The sequence below is a fragment of the Chiroxiphia lanceolata genome, chromosome 14 (assembly GCF_009829145.1).
Source record: "Chiroxiphia lanceolata isolate bChiLan1 chromosome 14, bChiLan1.pri, whole genome shotgun sequence".
Taxonomy (NCBI): domain Eukaryota; kingdom Metazoa; phylum Chordata; class Aves; order Passeriformes; family Pipridae; genus Chiroxiphia; species Chiroxiphia lanceolata.
In genome coordinates, this window is record NC_045650.1 from 18,208,941 (window position 1) to 18,233,909 (window position 24,969).

A 24,969-nucleotide genomic window follows, 5' to 3' on the forward strand; every position below is an offset into this window, starting at 1 on the left:
TATTAGAGCAAAACTGTTTAATAAAATATCACTTCAACAAGCATTTACATACAATATATAAAACCACTTTAAAAGCTTAATGTGTTTGAAATCTTCTCGCACTGTAACAGATGTCAGAAGTTGTTTAAACAAGACTAGAAGGAGCAGGAGTGGGGAGGGGAGGGACACCTCATCTTGGCACCTGCAACAATGAAAATGCACCCCCACAGAGGCTGATTCAGCATCAAAGCTTTTGAGTGTGAGCCCACAGCATCAAATGGTGCCAGCCACGAGCCCAACACCGGCACAGCAGAAAGATTTGCCACATCCCGATGTCCTTGTCCACTCCCTGCCTACATTCACAGCAAACTCAACGAGAACTTGCTACTTGTTTCTCCTTCCAGCAGCAATTGAGGCGTTTTAGCTCCCTCTCTGGGCCATTTCTCTCCGTAGCAGCAAACTGGGACTCCAGAATCCAGTACACCCTTCCCTAGGGCTGGGCAGAAATAGTGACTTAACTGAGCCTGGAAAACATTCCTAAGGTCTGTTAGTGATTTGCTTTGAGCTTTGTGGACATTAGTGCATCTCAGAAGAAGCTGTGCTATGCAGCCCACCCAGCTAAAGGGCAGCAATGCTGTTTCCCTACAGGAACAAGGGATACCCTGCAAGACAAATGTATCCATTCATGAACACCCATTTCCGCAGGTACTACAGAAAAAAAACCCAACAAACCAAACCCCAAAACCCACCACCACCATCTGTCACTCCACTGCCAAACACCAATTTACTGGAGACCTACTGGCTGCATCACATCATCCCTGCAGTCCTGGATGGCTTTTAGGAAGGCCATGGTTAAAAGGATGTGAGCCCAGATGCTCCCTCATCCTCCTTGGCCACGTGTGTCAGGACAGGAGCAAAGACACAGCTTGTGCCTCTTGGTTATCTGCAGCCTCTTTTCAGATTCTGAAGGAGAGAAAACCTCAGTTTAATCACTGTGTTGCTACCCTGACAGTTCAATCAACAGAGCTGAAACAAAATTAACAACTGCAAGTGCTCATTCCAAAACCTCTGGTGGAAGAACCCATTCTTCCAGCAGCTCTCAGGGGAAGATCCCATTTCCAGCCATACTGAGAGCACCAGCAGCAGATCACAAATGCACCACACAGCACTGGAAATGGGGGGCAGCTGCTGAGCCAGGTGCTGCAAACCAATCACCCCCGAGTGTCACTGTTACCAGCGTGTTTCCCATTGAAGGATGGGCTGACTTTCCCACAAAGCCCCACATTCTGGGCCAGAACTCCCACATGTACCTGCTGGAGGACATCACTATGCTGGCCTGCAAATCTCCATGCTTGCAGAATACCTCGGAGGGATTTCTGTTTGTAATTTTCTCTTGTAGAAATTCTAGTAGAGCTCTTCTCTGCACACAGCTGCACTGGACCAGGCTGTCCAAAAACAGCTGAGCTCTGCACCTGGCTGCCTCATCACCTGCAGGAGAAGGGCTGCAGCTGATGGAATTAAGCAAGCAGCCTTTCTTGTGGAAATGGCAAACACAAAGAAGAAAGGAACATAACCAAGGCAGAAAATATGCAAATGAGCCACTCCCACAAGACTACAACCTGGTTTTCCCAATAGTTTTGTCATTTCAGTTGCTTGCAGAGGCCAGGGAGATGGAGTGTGTGCTCTGCAGAGACAGGTAAAGGACTCAGTTCCAGATTTCACATCATCCTCCTGCTCCGGCAGAGCTGGCAACCCTGGCCCAGTACAACGTACCCCAAGCAGGGATGCATTTCCTGTCTACCATCCTGCCTCACATGGTTACACCATTGCTCTTCAACGCCAAAGTGACCAGAAAAGGTCATGGCAGACACAGAAACACCGGTCAGAGGCCCAGGGTGATTTCCAGTAAGTGGCACAGCTGAAATACCAGCCTGACACAGACAGGTTGGGCCTGCTGAAAGGAGAGACCCTCAAAGGCTGAGCAGTCAGGTGGCAAATAAGAAGGTGCTCTACAGCACAGGGAGCTTGGTGGCTTTCAGAAAGCATGATGAGGAAAGGGCCTGGAGACTCAGTTTCCATCAGCAGTGCAGTGCTGCAATTCCAGTACAGGGAAATTTAACAGCAGAGAGGAAGCAGAACAGCCATCTGTGCAGTGCAATGGCAGAGGGAGGGCAGGAGAATCCTTATTCACCTGCCCTGGACACAGCTCAGGCTGTGCCCTGACACTTCTGCATTCACCCCAAGACAGCCAACCACATTCTGGATTGCACAGACCACCTGTGTGAAGAGGGAAGCACAGGTTTTCCAGGTGCCAGGGCATGAATACTGAAAGCTAAACGGTGAACAGCTGACAGCTGTTGTACACATATACTGGCAGACAAGTGTGCATGTGAGAGTCCTGAGCGCCTGTGGAAAGCACATTTAAAAGATTTCTCTGCCACTACATGTTTATGAGACTGCAACTCATCAGAAGATTTGGGACTGGGCATATTCGGTGGGGAAAGGAATCATAATGATACACTGGGAGTCATAAGCTTTCAGACTGATCCCAGCACACTGACAGCCCAGACTGATGAAAAATGTGGAAATCAGAAGCAGCGTTGTAAGAAATAAGGGCTGGAACCTGTGAGCAGAAGGGACTGAGTCTGTTGGCAACATCCTTTGACTTCTAAGTGAGAGATAACAGCAGTACAGGAGGGGAGGGGAGGTTGGGCATGAAAGGAGAGTCGAGTGCAGCTTCTAGGATGCCATTCCAATCAAGAATCCTCCAGCAAACCCTCCAGTCAGGATAACATTCTTCTTCAGAAATATGATCACCTAAGCAGGGCAGAGAATAGGCAACAGTGTTCAACAACAGCAGGTCACCCACCTACCCTCCCCATAAGAAGAAATCCCTCGGGCTCTTTCTGTTCTTCAAGGCAAGTGATGCTCAGAGATGCCACCACTCAGGTTTGGGGAAGTATCCAACCTAATGACCTCCCCTCCCCTCTCAACAGCAGCCTCCCCAGTGCCCAGCACAGGGGACAGTCACTGCCCTGGTCCTGCTGCCACACTGTTGCTGGCACAGGCCAGGTGCCCTTGGCCTCCTTGCCCCCCTGGGCACACCCTGGCTCATGTTCAGGTGCTGTGGACCAGCACCCCCAGCTCCTTTCCCCAGGGCACTTTCCAGCCACTCTGCCCCAGCCTGGAGCTGCAGGGGGTTGTTGTGACCCAAGGGCAGGACCTGACACTTGGCCTGGTTGAACCTCATCCAGCTGGCCTCAGCCCATGGATCCAGCCTGTCCAGACCCCTCTGTAGAGCCTTCCTGCCCTCCAGCAGATCGACAGTCCTGCCCAACCTGGTGTCATCTGCAAACTGACTGAGGGTGCCCTCAATCCCCTCGTCCAGATCATTGATAAAGGTGTTAAACAGGACTGGCCCCAACACTGAACCCTGGGACAGCACTAGTGACCAACCCCAAGTGGATTTAATTCCATTCCCCACCACCCCCTGGGCCCGGCCATCCAGCCAGTTTCTCCAGGAGAATCCTGTGGGACACAGTGTCAAAGGCTTTACTAAAGTCTAGGTAAACAACACCCACAGCCTTCGCCATCTCTCCTGTTTTGCTGCCATTCCCTCCTTGTATTTGCATAATGAAAGATCCGTAACAGCTCAGGAGTCAATCCTGTTTTCCAGTACAAGCCTTGGGAGAGTTGTCTCACCTCATCCACTCTGCTTTTCACTTCTGGAGGCATTTTATTACCACTGCTGTGAAATTTCAGCTGCTCCTTGGCTTTGTTCATGTCCCGTTGTACCAGATTCCAGTCCACCTTGATGTATCCCGTGTGGTTTGCAATCTAGAATTTTGAGGATTGGAAAGAAAGTTCCTGCACGACCATGGCTAAACAGACCCCCTCACCCACTCACCTTCCCTGACCTCCCACACACTAGTCCAGTGGGCGCATCAGCTTAAAAACTGGAGCTGTATTAACTCTCCTGCAACATCTGTCTCCTACAGTAGTCCCCAAAAAGCAGGGCACACACTGCAGCTTAGCCTGCTTCAGCCTCTATTCCCTAACATAAAGCTGGCATCACCTCCCCCTCACAACTGCCATGGATATCGGTGGGACCCCGCAGTTCTCCTGCTGCTGTGGGTGGACAAAGCTATTAATAGCCTGTTCCTCTCAAACTATTTTATCTGCTCAGGGTGATTCAGCAGTGGAAGTCCTCCTGCTCAGAGTAAGCTTTTCCCTGTCAGCAGATCAAGCAGAGCCACACAAAACTTACCTGTTTGCCCGAGGAGCAAACAGGTAAGTGTTGAACAGGGCCTAAGAGCTGCTCTGCCTGCTGCAAGATGTATGAGCCAGATGCCCACATCCAAGCAGATTCCCTCAGTGCCAGGGTTATTAGAAATCAGGAGAAGTGGCTTAGGACAGAGAGAGACCTCTGTTTTCTCTCCTCTTCCCCAGTGCTTTACAGAGAGCCTCATCTGTGCTGGCCAGACTCCTGAAGTAGCCAGGTTGAAGGAAGCATGTCACAGATACAGATAAATCCTTGACATCCAGGGCTGTTCCTGCAGGGACACCATGTCCACAGGCACAGGGCTCAGTACATTAGCCAGTTCTGAGTAGACAGTCCTGCAGCAGCACCATGGTTCACTGCAGCTGAGGGCTGTCTCATGCTCCACTCAGGTGCCCCTGCAGTAACAGCCACCTCGTGTCCTTGGCCTGAGGATGAATCCCACAGTGGATCTGCACCTTTTAGCAATCCTGAAGTTTATGCACATTGATCCTGCTTTGCTGCTGTATCCATGTGGTCTGGGGAACACGCCTTTGACATCCACAGCCACACAAAGCTCCTGGCAGAGTGGCCCCACATGTCCCAACAGGCAGTGATTCCTAGACAGCCCTTCATCCCCACCAGCACAGTTCCTGGAAAGCCTGGACTGCTGTTCATACACACCTGAAGTAGGAAAAAGCCACCTCCCACCGCTGTCGCTGCCAGCTTTCCGACTTTCTGGAAGACGAATCCAGTACACCTGCAAATCAACCAGGATCCAGTCAGGAGAATGAGACACCAAACACACACTCCTCATCATGCTTCCCACAGGCAAGACTGCCTTTGGCAGAAGTTACCCAAGACTTGGAGACAGATGAACAGCAGAAGAAACCCATGTGCAATCAGAGAGAAGGATTTGCACCCAGCCAAAAATTGATGCTTTATAGCTTTTCACTTCCTGCTGTCACAATTTAGCCTTTTGCAGTTTGATTTTTATCTCCTCAACACCACCCTTCTCTGATTAGACATGTTTCTAATCAGAAACGTGTGATTTCACCAAAATCAGCAAGTGATTTCTGGTTTTGTTTTGGGCTTTTTTTTTTAAAACCAGTATTGTCTCTGAAGAGAAATTAGGCAGCACATGTGCTGCTCCATGACAGAGCACGGGGAGCAGATCACTGAAAAGCTTCTCTGTTGTCCAAACAACTGCTTGCTTTTCCTTTTCATTTCTTAGAAGAGGAGAATGCTGGAACAAGCAGACAGCAGTGGTCTAAAGCCATACTGGTCTCCAAAATGGGTTACATGCTCCCAACATGAAAGGTATTACTGCAGCCACCAGAACTCAAGCCAGCACCACCCCATTGCTCAGTCATGCAGCAAAGGGCTGGGGTGTTGTATCACCCAAACCAGACTTTGCTTGGAACACAGTTCCCTTATCAACACTGCAAACACCACAGGCACCTGCCTTTACCCATTCTGGAATACACCTAGGGAAGGTACAAGGGAGAGGTGGCCAGCTCTCACTTCCATCAGAAAATGAAGTTAAACAGTTACCCTGGTGCCAGGTGAAGACAACGGGCATGGCAACAGGCAAAGCAGTGTGAGTACACAAAGTTTTCAACTCAAACAATGGTGGGAATGAAGTTGCAAATAGAGCCACACTCCATCAGCCCCAGAACTTGCTACAAGTGACATGAAACCCTGGGAACCACGACCTCAGGGAGGTTTTAATGCAGATGCCTGAAGCATCTCCAGATAAGAAGGCATCCTTGTTCCAAGGGGTTCATATCTACCTGTCCTAAATTCAACACCACCACCCTATGCCAGAAGTTAGAAAAAAATTAAAGACTGGTGCAATTTCCCTCCTTAGGAGACAGTCTCAGGTCTTCAGCTCCAAGTTAGAGACAGCTTTTCAGACGTCCCCCAGCTCAGCAGACCATGCCAGGGGACAGCAGGCTGAGCACGCTGGACACCTGCCTCCTCTGAATGACTGCCAGATGGCCCCCTTGCACCTGTCAGCGTGTTCCCAAGAGCCCAGCCAGTGCCTGCCTGGAGCAGCAAGGGCAACCCCAGCACATCTTACCATCCCGTGACCCCTCCGATCACCAGCTGCGTGGCCACATTGTATTTCTCAGCGCTCGACCCCGAGCTGGGGCCGAAGATCTTGCGCCACCAGGGCCGGTTCTTGGTGTACTCCGCCAGGTCCAGCACGCTGAACGAGTCGTCCTTCGCACCTGCGGGCAGCTGGAGAGGCTCAGTGCCGGGACCACCGTGCCGCAGCCCCTGCAGCCGCCCCGGGGCATGGGACCCGCGTCCAGCCACAGCTCACGGGGCCTGGCACTGCCCCGGGCTCTGGGGACTCCCGGGTCCCTCAGCCCCCCTCAGCCCCCGTCCCCGGGACCCCTCACGCCCGAAGGGCGCGGCCGGTGCTGGGGGCGCTGTGCCGGGAGCCCCCCCGGGCCCTCAGGGGGGGCCAGGCCCGGCACCGGCACCGCCGCACGGTGCCACCGGGGACGGCCCGTGCCCCCTCGCTGGGGGAGCCCGGGGACCCGCTGCCAGGGGAGAGGGGCTGGAGGGACCCCCCCCGCCCCGCGCCATCCCCGGCTATTCCACTCCCGGCCATCCCGGCCCGTCCCACCTCCGCCGGGCACCGCCATGACGCCGCCGCGCTCCGCGCAGGCGCGGGCGCGGGCACGGAGCGCGCGGCACCGGGAGCGCGCGCGGGGGCAGCCCGGCCGTGGCCGTGCACGGGAGCGCGCCCTGGCCTCGGCTGTGCCCCCACCGGTGCCCTCGGGTGTTCCCCCCAAAGGGTGTCTCCTCTGCCGCCGCAGCAGCATCACCTGCCCCGGAGCGGCTCCGAGGGACCCCTCGGCCCCTTGGAAAGTGAAAAAAAAAAAAATTAGTTTCTGTTTGGTGAAATCATAGAATCGTAGAATCAACTGGGTTGGAAAAGACCTCCGAGGTCATTCGGTCCAACCCTTGATCCAACACCGATTTCTGAGCCATTACCCCGCTTGAGCTCTTGTGGAACAAAAGCCACCTCCTTCCCAGCTGGGGACGCAGCTGACCAGGGAGTAGAAGAGACAGAAAGCCTGAGAAACAACAGGCAAAAAAAAAAAAAAAATCCTTGTGGAGAGAGTGTAACCCCACTCCTGTGAGGTTAATGGAAACCAGTGCGTGAGTGGGAGCAGGAGTGCAGGCAGCATGGGACTGGTGGGGGAGCAGACACTGTTCTAGGAACCAACAACACTGTTACAGGAAGGGAGCAGACACTGTTCTAGGAACCAACAACACTGTTATAGGAACTAACAGCATCACTCAGCTGCACTGACGTTCCACTAGCAAACATCCCACTGACAGGCAGGTGGGGACGTGTCAGGAATTGCGGCAATATTGCACGTATTTCCTGCACTGTCCTGATTAGGCTGGAGCAGTGTGTGCACACTCAGACCCGAGTGGTGGGGCAGCACGTCCCCGGACACACAGGCGTGATGTCCTGCACACACAGAGCCCGTGGGGCCGGTGGCTGCTGCCCACTTACCAGGGCAAAAGCGGCCAACTAAAATAACTGCCATGACAAGGGAAAAATGGACAAGCTGAATGTGGTGCAGGGACACCTTTGGTCACTCCCTGGGGCAGCATCCTCAGACTCAAGGCTTTGCTCCAGTGACAGGTTCTTGCTGGATCGTGTGGGCTCCAGCTTGGCATGCTCTGCTGAGGGGGAGCCAAGCTCCCTTTGAATGTCCAGCTGTCCTTGGCATGCTCTGCTGCACACTGGCTCTCGTATGCCTGCACAAAGCTACTCTGTCTGCAGCTAAGGTCAGGATCTGGGCCCCCTTCACAGGTTACTTCCAAGTGACCAGTTTCACACCTGGATTCCCTTTCCCACAGCCTTGAGTATCTCAATAATATTATTTTCTTTCTAGTCCCCTGGGGTAGACCTCATCTCTCCAGTTTACTCTGATGTCTCTGGGTCAGGAACACGGACCTGCCTCCCTGTAGCTGAAAATGGTTAAACTCAGCAAGTCAGCACTTGCCAGTGTCACAATCATTAATTCCTGACTGTGTCCAGGCCCCTGCCACTGCAGCCTCCAAGGGACACTTTTCCACACAACCCTCTTACCTCCTGTACTGACTACTCTTCTAGTTCACTGCATCAGGGCAGGTGATGCTAAGCACCCTGGGGCATCCCCAAGTGTGACACATCACTTGTTTTGTCCCAGAATCCTTGCTGAAAAGAGTGGGGTGGATTGTTGATGACTAAGAAAAGGATCCCCAGGCTGGGCATGGAGCCAATCACTGGTGCTCGAACTGGAGGAAATGTGTTTCTTGCTGGCTTTTTGCCTCCCCAGGAGCAGGGTGGATGATGTGGGGGAAGCACTTTCTGCCCCGAGTCCTGGTGCTCTCTCTGCCACCCCTGGGTGAGCACAAGGAGCGGGGGCAGCCTCTTGGAAGGTTGGGTTTTAGTGTGGGCTGAGGGGGCTCCCCCTGGGCTCACCTTGCTGCTGCTGTGGGAGCTCTGGCCACACACAGATGCCCAGGATGGTTTTCCCCCTTGTGCCCGAGGCTGCCATAAAGAGAGTGGTGGGAAGAGAGTGGGTGTCCCCAGTGAGGTGGTGAGAACTGGCCTTTTTGAGGGAGGGGGGCAGAGAGTGCTCGCTATGGACATGGGTTGCTCCTGCACAGTGAGCCTGTGGGACTGGGGTTCTCAAAGTTGTTCCCAGGCTATGCTAGGCTACATGGGGCAGGGGGACATCAGGGAATGTGTTCCTGCATCTGCTGGGATTGCCCCATCTTCTGTCTCCTGTCCCATCCCCTACCTGTCCCACCTGCCCCATGCTAAGGATTCATGTCAGAGACCCTAAAACTCCCATCCCTCCCTTATCTCCACTGCCTCCCTCCATTTCCAGTCACCAAGACCTGTCACATGGATGCTTCTGCACAAACTGGGACTGTCACCAAAGGGGTCACCACCCCTGGTGCACTCCTGCTCTCTTGCAACTTGATTTATGGGACATTTCCACACCTCACTCTCCCAGTGGATGCTGGGACCATCCGGGGCGTTCCTCCTCATCTTCCTGCCTTCGTGAGCCAAGGGACAACCATGTGCCAGTGCGTGTGCCTGAGCACACGTGTGTGCATCGAGGGGGGAAGGGGATTTCCTGGGCTTTTAAAAAGAGGTATTGAAAATTTGTGAGTAAAATGAAAGAAATTTGCAAAAACATTTCAGTGCCAGCTTCTCTGAGCTGCAGGACCCTGGGAGGGGAGAAGAAATGTGAGGTGAAGCTGGTGGGAAGGGGATTCCCTGGGATCACCCCAACCCTCTCCCTCCCACGTGGCTTGAAGTGAGGTTGTGTGGCTAAATCATCACTGCCTGGGGTGAAGGGATCCCGGGGACAGGGATAACCCCACGTATGTACGTGCGTGTGTGCATCCCTGGCAACCCACTCTCCTCAGCGGTGACAGAGAAGGTGAGACCAGGCAGAGACCACACCTAAATTCTGCTTCCTCTGCAACCCTCCCTTTCCTCATCTTGCTCCCAGACACAGGCCAGGACACGGAGCCAGCTGAGTCCTGCAGCGGAACTTACCACTGTGCTTGCCCTCCCTTTCCTTTTGTTTTTTCCTCTCCTCCTGTCACTGCCAGAGGAAAAGTGGGAGAGTCCATCACTCACACACTGCTCTTTGCACTAACCTGCTCAAGAGATTCCTCTCCTGACATCTTTGAGAAACTCTCCAGTGCTCTGAGTGAGTCTGTGGGTGCTGGCTTTAAATCATCATCTCCTGTGGATTACAACAGCTGGATGTGAAGATAAAGGCTTTTCTCTCCTCTTTCCTTTCTTTTTCATTCCTTTTCACTTTTCCTCCTGAAATCAGAGCAGTTTCCAACCACGAAGCATGATGCTGGCAGGAGCCCTGTGCAGCCTCCTGCTCCTCTGCCTGGTTGAGGAGGGCACCAGCAAAGTCAGAAGATACTACATTGCTGCAGTGGAAACCGCCTGGGACTACACACACAGCAACCTGCTGTCCGTGCTGCAAGCTCCTGCAGGGTAAAGCTCTTTCTATTGCAACTCTAGAACTCTGCTCTGGGTGTTCTCCCACCCTGGCTTGGACTGCACTGCGAGCTTGGGTCCAGGCAGGTACATGGGGGGAACTTGGTAAGGGGGGTGCACTGAGCTGCTGGCACAGCTGGGAAGGGGTGGTGTGATGGGGAGTCACTATGTGCAACCCCAGAGGGGGACTGGTGGAATTGAGAAGAGAGAGAGAGGGGATACCTGCTCTGCACTGCTGTTCTGCATTGCTTTATATTAATGCCATTTGCCTGTGACCCTTTAAAGGCTGTGTTAGGAACCAAGAGCTGGTGTTCCAGCCTGTGCTTTCCCTTCTGCTCTGCATCATGGGAGCTCTGGGGAAATGTGAGGGGAGATGGGGACCTGCGCCTCCCTGCCTGGGGACTGCAGAGGAAGGTTGACTGTGTTCCCCTCAGAGCAGCAAAGGCTTTTGACTGTGTCTGCCTGTGGTAAAATCCAGATTCAGTTATTTACATCTCTGTGTACATTATGTTGCTGGGGCTGAAATTTTTCCTTAAGGAACTGAAAATAATTTGTAGTGTTTGGGCAAAGAGCGGTGTTTGTGCACAGTGACAAGAGGGAGGAAGGCATGGTGGTTTTGCCCATCTACTTTGGAGAAGGAAGAAAAAGTGGCAATTGCATTGCTCAGGCATCAGGATGGTGTTGTCTGGAGACACAGCTGGCTGGCACACACGTGGATGTGAACAGGCTGTTCTGAGCTCAGCATGAGGAGTGGAGCTGGATGGCTTCATCCCCTATGGGTCAAGCTGTGCCCATTCCCTCTGTCCTGCAATATCAGCCCATGGCCCCCTCTCAGACCCACACTGGCTAGAGCAGTGGTGAGCCGTGGTCAGGCACTGGAAACCAGGATCTAGGGATGAGCCAGGTCAGCCTGACCAGCTGCTGTAGTCATTGTGTCCAAGTTATGTTGGTTTTCCCCCCATTGGTTACTTCAGTAGGAAAATTGTGCCCAACACCCACACTTTACTAATCCCCCCTACCCTGCTTTCACTGATATTACTCTATGGTAAGATGATGACTTCACTCACACTGTTAATTCAGCCCTGTGGCTTTCCATTTCAGCACTGGCTTTAGTGATATACTCAAGCACTGTTTCTGACCCAGGAGTGACTCAGGGACTTGACTCTGCCTGGGAATAAGCAGGGCATTGGCAGCAGTCTGAGGTCACTTGTCCTTCTCTAAAACAGGGGAAGATAACTTTGGATTTCTCAGAGGGATTTGATTGTGTTTCCACACCAGGGAGGCAGAGTATTCCTGGGTAGCGCAGGCTCCTGGGGAAGCCATGGTGGGAACCAGGGCTTGCTCTTCATGGCTGTTCCCAGCTGGATGACAGAGCCTTTTCCCTGGCCCTGTAGACTCAGCCCAGTTCCCCAAAATGTGGGGAGGGCACAGAAAATCAGCCAGACTGAGGAGAAGGAAGACTCAGGAGTGAGCCAGGAAAGCATGGCAGGAGCAGAGCTGCCACTGGAGCTGGTTGTCTCCGAGCTGTGTATGGGGTGTCTTCTGCTCCACCCATTCTCCCTCATGGTACCAGCATCTCATGGAAACTCCTAGAGGTGCATCTCCAGGCAGGACCTCCAAAATCCTTGTATATATGCAGTGGTTTCTCTGGCATGCTTGTAGAAAGCTCTGTCAAACTAATGGGCTGTGGCACACCAGCCCAGAGCTGCTTACGCCTTCCCCATGATTTCAGTTTTTCTTCCTCCCAAACACAGCCCTTTCAGCAGGGTTGGAGCCAGAACCAACACGTCCTGCAACAGCCCTGGGGACCTCAGCTCAGACTTGAAGCTGGTGGACACGTAGCAGCCTATTCCTGAGCGCCTCGGCAGTGCAGGATGTCCCCCAGCTCCAAGAGATGAACAGATAGTGTGGCTAACAATGCTGCTCCAAGGAGCCAGAAACTTATCTCCCTGCCTCAGCTTCAGCTGCCCTTTGGGAAGGAAGTTCACGGGGACCCCAAGTGCAGACGACTGGCCAGAAGCAGTTGGATCAGATGTCCCTGTGCTGAACTCTGCCTCCTCATCCCTTGTGGGCTCTGCCATGCCAGCTGGGACCCAGCACTGAGCTTTGTTGTCACTAAGTCTCCTCTCAGCCATGTCCCTGCATGCCAGCAAAATCCCCCTGGCTCCAGAGAGTTTCTGCCTTGTTTACTGCAGAATTAGCAGGACCAGACCCTCATATCTCAGGGAGGCATTTTCAAATCTGGGCTTTCTGCGAGTTAGAGATTAAGGCAAAGCTTCCCGACAGTGGACAGCTGAGTGCCAGCAATCCTGCAGCACAACTACCTCCCAGTGTGGGGGCACCCTGGAGAGCAGAGCTGGGTCTGAACCCTGCTGCCATCAAGCCAGGAATGATAATGGTTTGTAGGCAAAGTCAGCTGAATGCAGTGGCACTGCTCACTGGGGCTGTGTCTGCTGGGGGCCTCCTGCCATCCTGGTGGGAAAGGCAGGAGCTGGATGGGTGTGTGGTTTTTGTGGGCATCCATCCTGCTCTGCCCCTGGGAAGGGAGCACCCTGCTCTCCCCACAGCACCCTCCAGCTGCAGGTGGTTTATAGCCAGTGGTGTGAGAGTGAGTGTGTGTTGACTTTTCCTAAATTTGAATCACTCTGTCTCCTTCCTCTTCCGCTTGAGCAAGAGTCACAAAGGGAAACACTGCTGGAATGAAGGCTTAGTCAGAGCAGGAGAGCAACCCTCCCTGCTTCTTAAGTGGGAAGAAAATACCACCTGGCTTTTGCTCCAAACAAAACAGACTAGAAGTAGTCTCTGTGGTTACTGGAAATGGTCTCGGTCCTGAGGCTGATAAGTCAGCTTCTCAAATCCTTGAAGAAATTCATGGCTTTGCTATCCTGATAAATGAGCTGGATTCCTTCTGGAAAATGAATTTGTTAAGCTGCTTACAAATAGAAAGTGGCCAGCAGAGATGAGTGGGATGTGAAATACATTCAAAGCTCTTTCATCTTCCTGCTGTGAAGCCTATTTTTCAGGGGCTGGCTGTAAATCCCAGTTTGGGTAGAAAAGAAACAGATGTGGGGACGTTACTCAGACACAGAGCAATCTGCCATGACCTGCCATGCAGCCCAACACAGTCTGTTTCCTGGGGGGAACTGGGGGCACGTTACAGTTATATATGATGTGATGTGTCAGCCACACCTGAAGGGGATGGGGTGGGAGGTGGCTGCATGGCAGAGGCCACTGTGGCACTGCTATTGCAGCACTTCCAGTGCTCTGTGTGTCGCTGGCTGGAAAGCACAGAGCTGGACAAGGCTGGAGGCAGGAGACTGTCAGCAGTGCTGCTGCTGTGCCCTCTCCCAGCTGCAGCTGGGTACGGCGTTGTGCCTTCTTCCATCATGACTAACACCATGACATGAATCACTGCCATGTTGTCACCCCTGAGCCGAGCAAACCCCTTCCAATCACACCTGGGGATTGTCAGGAAATCCAAAGGACACAACAGGGTGAGCAATCCCTGGGGCTGGCACGACACAGGCAAGCTGGCGGGAAGGGGAGGAAGAGGATGGCTCTTACCCATCCCTGGATGGGGCTGTGCAATCAGCCTTGGCTTTTCCTTCCTCCTGCAGCATTTCGGGGAACGCAGGCCCATGGCCCCCCACACCTGGTGTCCCTCCCCGCTACAGGAAAGCTGTGTTTGTGGAGTACCCCGATGCCTTGTTCATACAGCCCAAGCTCAAGCCAGCGTGGATGGGTAAGAAGCAGTGTGGTGAGCCCTCACTCTCCCTGACAGCGACCAAACTCATCCTGGTTTGGGTGCTGGCAGCCCTTCAGCCAGGATTAGGGAAGCACCTGGGTAGAGTCCCAGTGTGGCAGAGCTCCTGGGGATGCACAGAGCCTTGCTGGAGCCAGAGCAGTCAATGCTGCTGTGCTACATGAGGGACAGCCACTAACTGTGCAGGTGGAAAGTCAGGACTCTCTGGGGCTCATGGCAGGCTGTGAGCTGCCTGACCCCAGCTGCCTGACCTTGTTGTCTTCCTTCCTTCAGGTCTGTTGGGCCCCACCATCCGAGCAGAAGTCTATGACACGGTGGTCATCACATTTAAAAACCTGGCCTCTCGCCCCTACAACCTCCACGCTGTCGGGGTGTCCTACTGGAAGGCGTCGGAGGGTGAGTTGGGCAATGGCCACGTGCTGCAAGCCTTTGTGTAGCACCTCCTGCTCTGCCAGGTGTGTGTTTCTCCCTGACCCTCCTATTCATGTCCCTCCACGAGGGCAGATGGTCACAGAGCCTGAGGGAACAACATGACCAAGCCCAGCCCAGAAATGAGCTGAGATGAGCAAACCTGTATCAGTTACACAGGTAACAGATAGGCTAAACCTGAGGTTGGATGTTTAGGGCCAGGAAGACTGTGCTGTCCAGCATCAGGACAGGTGGTGGATCCACAGCCCAACAAGTGAGCTCTGCTCACTGCCCTGAAGCAAGCCACTGCCTGTGGGAGTCAGTCTGGCTCCAGGGGCTGGGATGGAGGGGAGCTGTGCTCTGGGTTGGAGGAAGAGGCATTTCTGTAGCCATGGTGTGTTGGGGATGAACCTCCAGTGACATCTGGCCATTTCTTTGGTTTTAGGTGCAGGGTATGAGGATGAGACCAGCCAGACAGAGAAGGAGGGTGACAGGGTGGATCCTGGGAAGACACACACATACATCTGGGAAATCCAGCAAAACCAAGGTCCGACAGAGGATGACTCAGCCTGCCTGACCCACTCCTACTCCTCCAACACCAACAGCGTGAAGGACATCAACTCTGGTTTGATTGGAGCCCTGCTCGTGTGCCGACCTGGTAAGGGCAGCACATGTAATGTGTAAGGATGGGGACAGGTCACAGGGCTTTGTCAGAAGAATTAGAGGGAAGTTTGTATCAGCCAGGGTTCAGGATCAGGTGGGAGAGGGGGAGGATACCTGGGACACTGCCTGCTCCACAGTACCTGTGCCTGCTCTCCTTCCTTTCTTCCTTCAGTAAGCATGGAGGTGATGAAAACCTGACTGTTATTATTTGCTGGGCACAAGAAGTGTGACTGGAGTAAGACTGGTCATTCCTGGTTGAGACACATCCTGGAGGTAGTTGTCCAGACCCCTCAGTAGTCACTGGAAATGAGTGGGCACGAGTCACCTCCTCGCAGGGCACTGTCTGCAGGTTCCACTGACTCACCAGGAGCAGTTTCTCCACTGAGTGAAGTTGAAGGGAAGGCAAACTAACCTTTTGATACCTTCTAGGGGCAGCTGCCTCTCAACCATGGGCTTTTGGGGACAGCAAGGTTGGAAACAGGGCTATGGCAGTTGTGAGACGTGACAAAATCAAACCACAGCCTGGCCTTGATTTACCAGTTCTTGGAGGGCAGAAAGGGAATTCCCTGGGGAGCCAGGCATGGTGCTTGCTAACCTGATCCATCCCGTTGCATCTCGCAGGGACCCTGGTGAGCGATGGGAATGAGGATGTGCAGAACGAGTTTGTGCTGCTCTTCGCAGTGTTCAATGAAGGTAACAACTGACTGGCTGTGTCAGACCCTGAATTCAGCCTGGGGTGTTTGCTTTGCCATGGTGTGAGCACAGCTGCTCAGCACCCACACCTCCTCCCAAGGGCTTGAGTCCATCCAATGCAGTCCTGCCATTCTTTCTTTTCCCTGGGTGCAGGAAGCTTGCAGTCCCCCCCCGCTCTGCCATCCCACGCCCTGACCTTGTTCTCATCGCACAGGCTAAAGCTGCAGGGGGTTAATGCCCTGTCACATGCAATGGTCACCACCATATCCATGCAGAGCCATTTCTCTTTGAAGTTTTCTTTGAAACGCTCTCAAGTGAAAGCTGACTGCATCCTCCTCTCTCCACAGGGAAAAGCTGGTACTCTGAGCCTGGCTCCCCTGCAGCTCCTCAACCCCAGGCTCACAACAGGACAGAGCTTCACACCATCAATGGCTACATCAATGGCTCACTGCCTGGTGAGTCCTGGTGGCCAGGGACAGGGATGGGGGCATGGAAGGTGGAGATAGGTGTGTAACCTCGAGACAACTTGTGAAAGGGTGTGAGAAATTTCCAGGTGATGGATCTGTTATGCTGTGTTCACCTTAGAGGGACTATTACACCTCAGCTCCTTGATCTGCCTTGCCCCTTTACAGTGGAGCAGGAGCTGTTTCCAGCTGTCTTTGTTGCCACACCTCTTTGGAGGTCTCAAGGAATAGTGCTGGTAGCAAAGAGTTTCATCTTTTGTAGCCCTGTGAGCAAGGCTGGAGGTAGCACTGAAGGGAAATTTCAACTCTCACTAAAAAACCTCTGTGGGATTTCAGGAATAGAACCACAGAATCATTTAGATTGGAAAAGTCCACCACGAACCTAACGATGCCGAGTCTACCACTAAACCATGTCCATAAATTGCCACATATACAAGGCTTTTAAATACCTAGGCAGCCTGTTCCAGTGTTTGACAACCCTTTCAGTGAAGATATTTTTCCTAATGTCTGACATAAACCTCCCCTGGTGCAACTTGAGGATATTTTCTCTTGTTTCTACAACAGTCCTTGTGGATCTGTAGAGCTTAAGAGCTGAGTAGATCTCATTTCAGCTACTGTATCTGCACAGTGGGTTTTCCCTGGAGAAGGTATCCACCTCCACACCCAGCACACCCCTCTCTGGATGTGGGATCTGGCCTGAGAGGTGTCTGATGGAGGGCTGGAAATGGAGAGCTGAGGGCCTCAGGGTGGAACCTCCACCCAGTTTCCTCTGAGGTCCCTGGGATCTGTTCCAGTCACCTTTGCACTCAGTGCCAAAAACAAGTGCTTAACTCTGTATTTGTCTTTTTTTGGCTTCAGCTTCCAGGAACTTGTTATTCACTTTCCTGCTAGATTACAGAGCCCTTCAGCACACATCAATTTCTCCCCAAGAAAATATTTTTAAAATGTAGCCAAATTCTTTCCCATTTCCTAAGCACACTGAGCTCTTTGAGTGTCTCTGAGGAAGGAATTTTCTCCAGCTCTCAAATAATCCTGGCGACCTCCCTCTGCCCTTTGTGGCATTTCAGCTGCTGCTGGGGATGTGCTGCAGCCTTGCCCCAGATCCAATATTTTAGTGTCAGCTTTGCCAGTGCTGTGATCAGACAAATGATTCTCCTTTCCAGTTCCCAATTTCCCTATTTATAGAGTCAAAGAGCACATCTATGTCTTTTACCACTGCATCCTACTGTGAGGTCCTATGAGCACACCTCCCAAAGGCTTGCCAAAGTTCCCCACTCTAGTCTTATCTCAGGAGGGATGATGAGACCTGTGCCTCTGTTTTGCTCAGGCAGTCCACGCTCATGTGTGAACAGCTTGAAGCCAGCACCTTGAAGGGCATGGGATTCTAGTCAGCTGTGTCAGACTCTGAGTCCATGACACCAAGAGTGGGAACAAGGGGTAAACACAGTGCTGACTCCTGAGTGCTTTCCTTGTCTCCTGGCAGGTCTCACACTGTGCCTCAAGAAGCAGGTCCACTGGCATGTGATCGGGTTGGGCTCTGGGCCAGAAGTCCACTCCATCTTCTTTGAAGGCCACACATTCCTGGTGAGAGGCCACCGTCTCAGCAGCCTAGAAATCTCCCCCGCCACATATCTCACAGCCCAGACCATGCCAGGAACAGCTGGCTGGTTTCGGATGTTCTGCCAGATACTGTCCCATCAGCAAGGTAACCTCATTCTACAAGAGCTCGGGGGAAAAGAAGTTCAGGGGATGGCCCAGGCTCAGGGTTCTGTGCAGTGCTGCAGCCCCAAGGCCCCTCCTGCTCCACAGTGCTATATCCAGCTGCAATCTGGTCCATGACCTGATGGCAGGAGTTGACCCATGTGATGGCCCATTTTATGGGACGGTAGTGGAGAGGATCTCTCCCAAGCAGAGCCTGGGGAACGCATGCCTGTAGCACCAATGTGACCCTTTCTGCCTGGCCTGTCTGAACCCAGCTGGCATGGAAGCCCTTGTGAAGGTGGAGGAGTGTCCTGTGGAACGCCTGTTGAGGATGGGGATGCTGTCAGATGAGCCAGAGGACATGGATTACCCTGGAGAAGAGGAGGAAACTTTTCATGTGATCCAAGTGCGCTCTTTTGCCAAAGACAAACCTGTGACCTGGACTTACTACATTGCAGCCGAGGAAATGGACTGGGACTATGCCCCTGTGAAACCAGTGTCTCTGGACAGGTGAGAGTGGGCATGTGTCCCCACTGTCCCTGGAAAGCTGTGTGGGTCCTTGAGTGATGGAAGGCCTTGCTCTGTTTCTGACAGTGTCCCACGTGGCTGTTTGCTCTTTCTCTGCCTTTACCTGCAGAAACATCTCGAGCCTGTACCTGGAGCCTGGCCCTCAGCGCATCGGTTCAAAGTATAAGAAGGTGGTGTTTGTGGAGTATGAAGATGCAACCTTCAAGAAGCGCAAGGTGTCAAATCAGCTTGACAAGGGAATTCTGGGGCCTGTCATTAAAGGAGAGGTTGGAGATCAGTTTATGGTAAGAGACATACTGCTTTCCACCAACAGGGACTGCAAGGGGAAACTTCAAAGCTTAGTGCTGTTCCTATAATTGGAACTACTACCTGGTTTGTGGCTAATGTCTGGCAGAAGTCCTTGGGGTGCCTTCTCATGTTTGGTAATGTCCAAAGCTCACCAGAAAGGCAGATGTTACTGGTAGCTAAAGCTAAATACTCTCAGTAAGATCAGCAGAGATACACAGGATATGGCCCAGTTCCTTTGCTTGCAGGTGTCTTAGTATTTGTGTGAATTAATCCATGACCTAGCATCTTCCTCTGAGGCAAGTGTGTCCTCTCATCCTCCCCTCTTCTCCATCTGTTTGTTGTTACCTTACAGTATTGGGAGCTGTCACTTGTGCCTCCCCAAGTGCCTCTACCGATCACTTGACTTGTTTTCTGCTAGGAGGAATGGGATGGTTTCCATGATCTTCACATTTCTGTTCCCTTCCTCAGGTTCCCTGTGCAGTTGTGGGCATGTTGCAAAGCCCTGACAGAGCTATTTAGAGAAATAAATGAAGGGCTTCATGCAGTGAAGTGGAGAGTACTTGAGAACTGTTTGCTGATGTGCATATTTAGTGTCCTGGTCCTCTGAGGCCTTCTGGATTGACCTCTTCTGGTCATATGGTTCTTTTGACTCGTATATAAAGTAACAATAAAGACAGACACTTTCTCTTTAATAAATCTGATATTTTCATACCCTCCCTAAAATGGTCACCTCCCAGAAAAATGGACAGTATAGACTCACCATGGAGAAATAGTAGTTTCTTCTATTCTGACTTTGTGGTGCCACACATGCCTGTGTTCCTCCCTGCTGATCCTTGGCAGGCAGCCCATCCCAGGGCACTCCTGCCCAGCATTTCCCTCCCTCACTAAGGGCAGCCTCAAGGGCTCACAACATTCAGAAATCATTAAGCATTCCTGCTGGCTGTGCTCATTTCAGATCGTGTTCAGGAACCTGGCAAGCCGACCGTACAACATCTACCCTCATGGTCTCACTAGTGTCAGGCCATACTACGCCAGGAAATCCTCTCAAGGTAAAGCGTGTTCCTCTGCATCCTCCCCCAGTCCCTGGGTCTGCTTTGGCCAGATCAACTTTCCATACAGCCAGTGTGCCCTCCTGGAGTGGGCATGGTTGGCTCACTATGCAACTTGTGTGGGCAGGAAGCCTTTCTGAGTTCTTCTAAAAAGGGGGATCACCCCTTGCAGGAGCAGCCCAGGCTTAACTCGTCTGCTCTTGGGTTCTGTGTGTTGCCAGTCAAAGATGTGAAGGATATTCCTATCCCCCCTGGCCAGTCGTTCACCTACAGCTGGAGCCTCACCCCTGAGGATGGGCCAACGCAGGCAGATCCTCGCTGCCTCACCCGTTTCTACTACAGCTCCATCGACCCCATCCGAGACACAGCCTCGGGCCTGATTGGGCCCCTCCTGATCTGCTTCAAGAAGTCCATGGATCAGAGGGGAAATCAGGTGGGTCCTTCCTTTGTTGCCTCAACTGCCAGGCTGAAAGGCTGGAATAAATGTAGTGGGTGAAACCAAATTTGTCTGTCCTGTTCTCTTCAACCCTACCATCAGTCCCAATTCCTCTGCCTTCCCCATCCTCCCTTGCATGCCCCTTTTCTCAAACCTGGACCTTAACTCCTGTGAAATAGTGGTAAACTCTTCCCCATTCACCCAGGCTAAGACCTGACAGCTACACTAGGCCCTGGGAGTGCTCTGATCAGACAAGGAATAGTTTCTTCCCTCTCCCTTTCCAGATAATGTCAGACAACACGAGATTGGTGCTGTTTTCAGTCTTTGATGAGAACCACAGCTGGTACCTGGAGGAGAACATCAGGAGGTTCTGCTCTGACCCAGCCCACGTGGATACCCAGGACCCACAATTTTACGCCTCCAATGTGATGCACAGTGAGTACTGGGTCAGGGGCTCCCTGCAAAGCCCCAGCAGACAGAGGCTCATCCCTGCCCCAGGGAATGAGCAGGGGACATGGAGCAGCTCAGCAGCCACGGGAGGAATGGGGTCCTCATGGAATGTTTCACCTCTGCCTTCTTCCAGCTATTAATGGCTTTGTATTTGACAACCTCCAACCAAAACTCTGCCTGCATGACGTTGTGTACTGGTACGTCCTGAGTGTTGGGGCACAGACAGATTTCCTCTCCATCTTCTTCTCCGGAAACACGTTCAAGCGCAACATGGTCTTTGAGGACGTGCTTACCCTCTTCCCATTTTCTGGAGAAACAGTCTTCATGAGTTTGGAAAAGCCAGGTTAGTAACATGGGCTATTCTATAAACCATGGGCCGTGCTATCAACCATCACAGCAGAGATCAGTGAGCACCTCCAGCCAGTTCTTTGGTACCTGATTGCATTTTGAGAGGTCTGAGAGCAAAGGGAACCCTGGAACATCCTGGAACAGCAAAGTGAGAGGCAACGACTAAATATTTCAAAGTCTAAATTAAATAAATTAAATTACTGTGTTTTCCTTCATTAACAGGGTGTGTTAAGGTCACACATGATGCCAAGGCTGGCTGCAGTAACTTGAGCCTGGTGGACATTTGCAACCTTGGCTCCAAGCTTGGAGGTCAAGGAGTGGCAGTGCTGTCCTGGCTGTGGGTTCAGCTGCTGGTCACAGCAGTTATCTCCACACCTTTGTAAGGACAGAAATCAGAGCCATGGGGAAGTCCTAGAAAAGATTTGCTCCAGAGTTCAGTTACATTTCCCCCCACTCAGCATTTTTCCTTAGCGTTTGCAAAAGCAGTGCTGTCAACCGTGTCTTCACTCCCAGAGGAAACACAGGATTTACCGTGTGATTGCAAACACTGATATGATGGTCATGAGCACTGCTCCCTGAGCCAAGCTGTCAGACACCCCAGGAAGTGTTCTAAAAGCCAGCCAAGCATTGCATCCGTTCGAGCTCTGGTATTTGCCTGCTGCTCAGAAGCAGAGAAGCAGCTCAGCCAGCAGCAGGTGACAGCCCTCAAGGTCTGTCAGTGTCAGAGCCCAGTTATCACTCACCTCACCCACTCTGGGTGCGTGATTGCTGCAGGGAGCAAACACATTGACCAGGGATGTGAGCAAGAGGCAGCTTCTCATTTCTCTCTCCTTCAGTGGGAGAGAGAGGTATGGCGACTGTGTTTGGGAGAGAGGTGTCAGCGCTGGTATGTCTTTGGGGGTGGATTATGGTGATGGTGCTGTAAGTCCAGCTGTAGGATACTCTAGGGACTATGAAAACACAAAATCACTACCAGGAACCACCTGATGGTGTCCTCTTGTCCTCTCTTGAGACAGGTGTCTGGACACTAGGGTGCCTGAATCCTGATTTCAGGGACCGAGGGATGCATGCCAAGTTCACGGTCTCAAAGTGCCAGTATGAGCAATACCCTGAAGAGGAGGATTATGTGTACGCAGATGAGGAGCAGGACACCTTTGAATTCCAACCCAGGGGCTTCTCTGAAACAAGGAGGTGGCACAGGCCATGTGTGAACAAGCAACTGAACAACATCACCTCTTCCAGCAATGAGACAGAGAAGACAAGATTGTGCTTGACAGAACCCAGACCTGGGGCCCTCCTGAGCAGCGGCAGGACTTCTGATCCCTCTTCCAATGGCACATCAACATTTTTAGAAATGATGCCAAATCCCCCTGATATTTCCATGTCTTCTTCAGAGGCAAACTATGAGCCAGTGTCCTATGAATCCTTCCTGGAAGATGAAGAATCATCAAAAATCATCAGCCAGGGTGAAGGATTTGGAGCTGTCCCACCTGGAGAACCCTTAGTGAGTGTCAGTGGAAGGGTCCATGGTACTGTGAGTTCAGAAGAAGGTCAGCAATGGCTGCACCAAGCCATGCCAGCTCCAGAAGATGCTCTGGCAGGAACAAACGTGAAAAAAATCTCAGAGGTGCAGGAGCCAGTAAAAAGCGATGGTCCAGCCTGGTGGTATGAGAGAAATCCTGGAAGCAGAGCCTCAAAAGACAACTACTCATGCAACAAGCTTCTGGGACTCAATTGCTGCAAGCAAATCTCCTCTTCAAGAGAGCAGGAGCTCATTTCACCAGAATGACCTGGAGCACAACCTGAGACTTCAAGACATGTCTTCACAGGGTGCTGAGGACAAGTTGCTGAGAGGGGTTGATAAAATATCCTTTAATCTATATGACTCAGAGGAGACAATCAATACAGAACCAGCTTCAAATATTGATCATAACTTTTCCTCCACACTGACAAATTCTTCTACATCTTCAGATGAGACAGAACATAACAGGACTTTTCATGCTGTAGCTCACAGTCACACCACAGAAAGCAATTATTCATCAAATGATCTAGATGCTAGGCTAGAAAAAAGACCTGACAAAGTGATTTCACAACGCTTTTATGAATCCTTAGAAGAGAAAAATGCTTCTTTCTCAGACAAACCTGTACAAGAAGAAATCTTCACAGAGGAGAATAACTCCTTGCCTGCAGAAAGTGGCACAGAACAACAAGCCAGTGAACTTGCGAAAGGCACAAGCCTTCTAGACACCACTTTTGCACAGACCAATGACCTTGAGCCTTCCAGCTACATAATGACAGAAGAGAGGGATGAAGTAATCTTGGAGGAAGTGTTTCAGGATAATACAGCCGCTAAGGAATTATCAGAGCAGGACAGTATTACCTTTTCTGAATCGAATGTTGTGGTCAATGACACAAGGCCATTCCCAAACGGTTTCTTAAAGACCCGTGAGCAGTTTCTGGGACACAGAGCTCCAGCCACAAGCATGAGTGGTCCTGACTGGAGACCTCGACCAGCCAGGTCACTGGGGAGCAGAGGCTTGGTGCATGGTCTGGGTCTTCCTAACACCAGGCAGCCCAGCAGCAGGAAGCCCCTCTCTGATGTTAAGAGAGCAGAGCAGGATCTGGCCAGCCAGACCCCTGAGACAGCAGTGAATAAGAAAGCCCCAAAGGTGTGTGGACCTCATTCTCCTTTTTGCAGCACTCGCTTCAAAAAGAGGTCCCTGATATCAAGTGACGCCTTGCCTGAGGTGATGGTGGCCCAGCAAAGCCTGGAAGGAAAATCCAACATGGTTGAGAGGAGACTACCCCTGGGTAGAGATGCTCTGCAGGCTGATGAGGTGTCTCCTGAGGGGAGGCCAAGCACAGATGGGGGTGCACAGAGCAGCAGTGAGGAGGTCCAGCACGGCGGACGCTCCTTGCCCACACGAGGAGCAGTGGGGACTGAGGTGACAGTGGCAGGAAGCAGCCCAGAAATGCAGGTTGCTGCTGAGGCTGCAGACCTGGCTTCCAATTGGGACCCAGTCTCCCTGGGGGCAGCAGTGTACACGGGGGGCTTGCAGAGCCCAGCTTTGGCCGAGCTGCAGCCAGGCAGAGCTGCGGTCTGGGACGCTCCTGGGAGCGAGCAAGCTCAGGGGAGAAGCAGGATGGAGGAAGAGACAAACTCTGTGGAGCAGCTGGGTCAGTTCAGTCCTCAGCCTCAGCAGATCAAGGCCAATGCCACAGAGGACTACGTGCCTGAGAGAACGTCTGGGCAAACCCCAGAAGAAATGCCTACGAAACCAGCCTTGAGAGAGAACTGCTCGCTGTCTCCAAGTAATCCCCCTCACAATGACACTGCCAAAAAAGCAGCCCAATATGTGCAAGACAGTCCTCATCGATGCCAGGTGCTCGGTGGGGAAGATGTCCTCAGAGAAGCAGGGAAGAGAGGGGCCCAGGCCCTGGGAGAGCCCAAGGAGGATGGTGAAAGCAACAACATAGCTGGGGAGAGGAACCATAGCTCAGGACTCAGGGAGGAACCAGCTCTGAACAACGGGAGCAATTCCATCCCCTCAGGGCCAAAGGCTGCCAAGTCAGACTATGACGAGTACAGTGACACAGAGGAGACCATGGAGGATTTTGACATCTACGAGGAAGACGAGCACGACCCACGTTCCTTCCAGGGAGAGGTGCGGCAATACTTCATTGCAGCAGTGGAGGTGATGTGGGAATATGGGAACCAGAGACCCCAGCACTTCCTAAAAGCAGCGTAAGTGTGATTGTCCCTCATGTTTTCCTCCTGCACTGCATGGCATGGCTTGATGCATGAGCTGGCATGTGCTGGCAGGCAGGAACACAGGTCTATACGGGTACAACCCAGCCAAGCAGCCCAGGGGGAGGATGCTCCCAGCAC

At 52.3% G+C, this 24,969-nt stretch overlaps 2 protein-coding genes and 1 long non-coding RNA gene across 3 annotated transcripts in view; 1 reads left to right on the forward strand and 2 right to left on the reverse strand.

The window, feature by feature from the left end:
• On the reverse strand, positions 1-10,320 carry LOC116793773. Its single transcript, XR_004359587.1, has 3 exons — positions 10,309-10,320; positions 8,222-8,225; positions 1-1,707 (listed from the first exon to the last, which is right to left on the reverse strand). It is a non-coding gene; the product is annotated as an uncharacterized LOC116793773 (long non-coding RNA).
• FUNDC2 (FUN14 domain containing 2) lies at positions 2,515-6,928 on the reverse strand. The gene is made up of 5 exons (XM_032701857.1): positions 6,876-6,928; positions 6,321-6,471; positions 4,922-4,997; positions 3,682-3,816; positions 2,515-2,796 (listed from the first exon to the last, which is right to left on the reverse strand). The coding sequence occupies exons 1-5, from the start codon at positions 6,892-6,894 to the stop codon at positions 2,719-2,721; spliced, it is 459 nt and encodes a 152-aa protein (XP_032557748.1). The 5' UTR covers positions 6,895-6,928; the 3' UTR covers positions 2,515-2,718.
• F8 (coagulation factor VIII) overlaps positions 9,891-24,969 on the forward strand; it is a 23,372-nt gene continuing 8,293 nt past the window's right edge. The window contains 16 exon segments of the mRNA XM_032701855.1: positions 9,891-9,984; positions 10,110-10,286; positions 13,907-14,031; positions 14,326-14,448; positions 14,906-15,118; positions 15,745-15,816; positions 16,164-16,271; positions 17,764-17,985; positions 18,257-18,491; positions 18,619-18,793; positions 19,753-19,846; positions 20,068-20,279; positions 20,567-20,717; positions 20,866-21,075; positions 22,097-22,724; positions 22,726-24,825. Of these exon segments, the coding sequence (XP_032557746.1) occupies positions 10,135-10,286; positions 13,907-14,031; positions 14,326-14,448; positions 14,906-15,118; positions 15,745-15,816; positions 16,164-16,271; positions 17,764-17,985; positions 18,257-18,491; positions 18,619-18,793; positions 19,753-19,846; positions 20,068-20,279; positions 20,567-20,717; positions 20,866-21,075; positions 22,097-22,724; positions 22,726-24,825 (4,820 nt within the window). The 5' untranslated portion in view covers positions 9,891-9,984; positions 10,110-10,134.

Coding starts and splice junctions, on each gene's coding strand:
- FUNDC2 (XM_032701857.1), bottom strand. Junction 3,817..4,921: donor GTGGCTTTTTCCTACTTCAG/GTGTGTATGAAC, acceptor TCAAAATTCTAG/ATTGCAAACCACACGGGATA. Junction 2,797..3,681: donor TGAAAAGCAGAGTGGATGAG/GTGAGACAACTC, acceptor TGCCCTGCTTAG/GTGATCATATTTCTGAAGAA.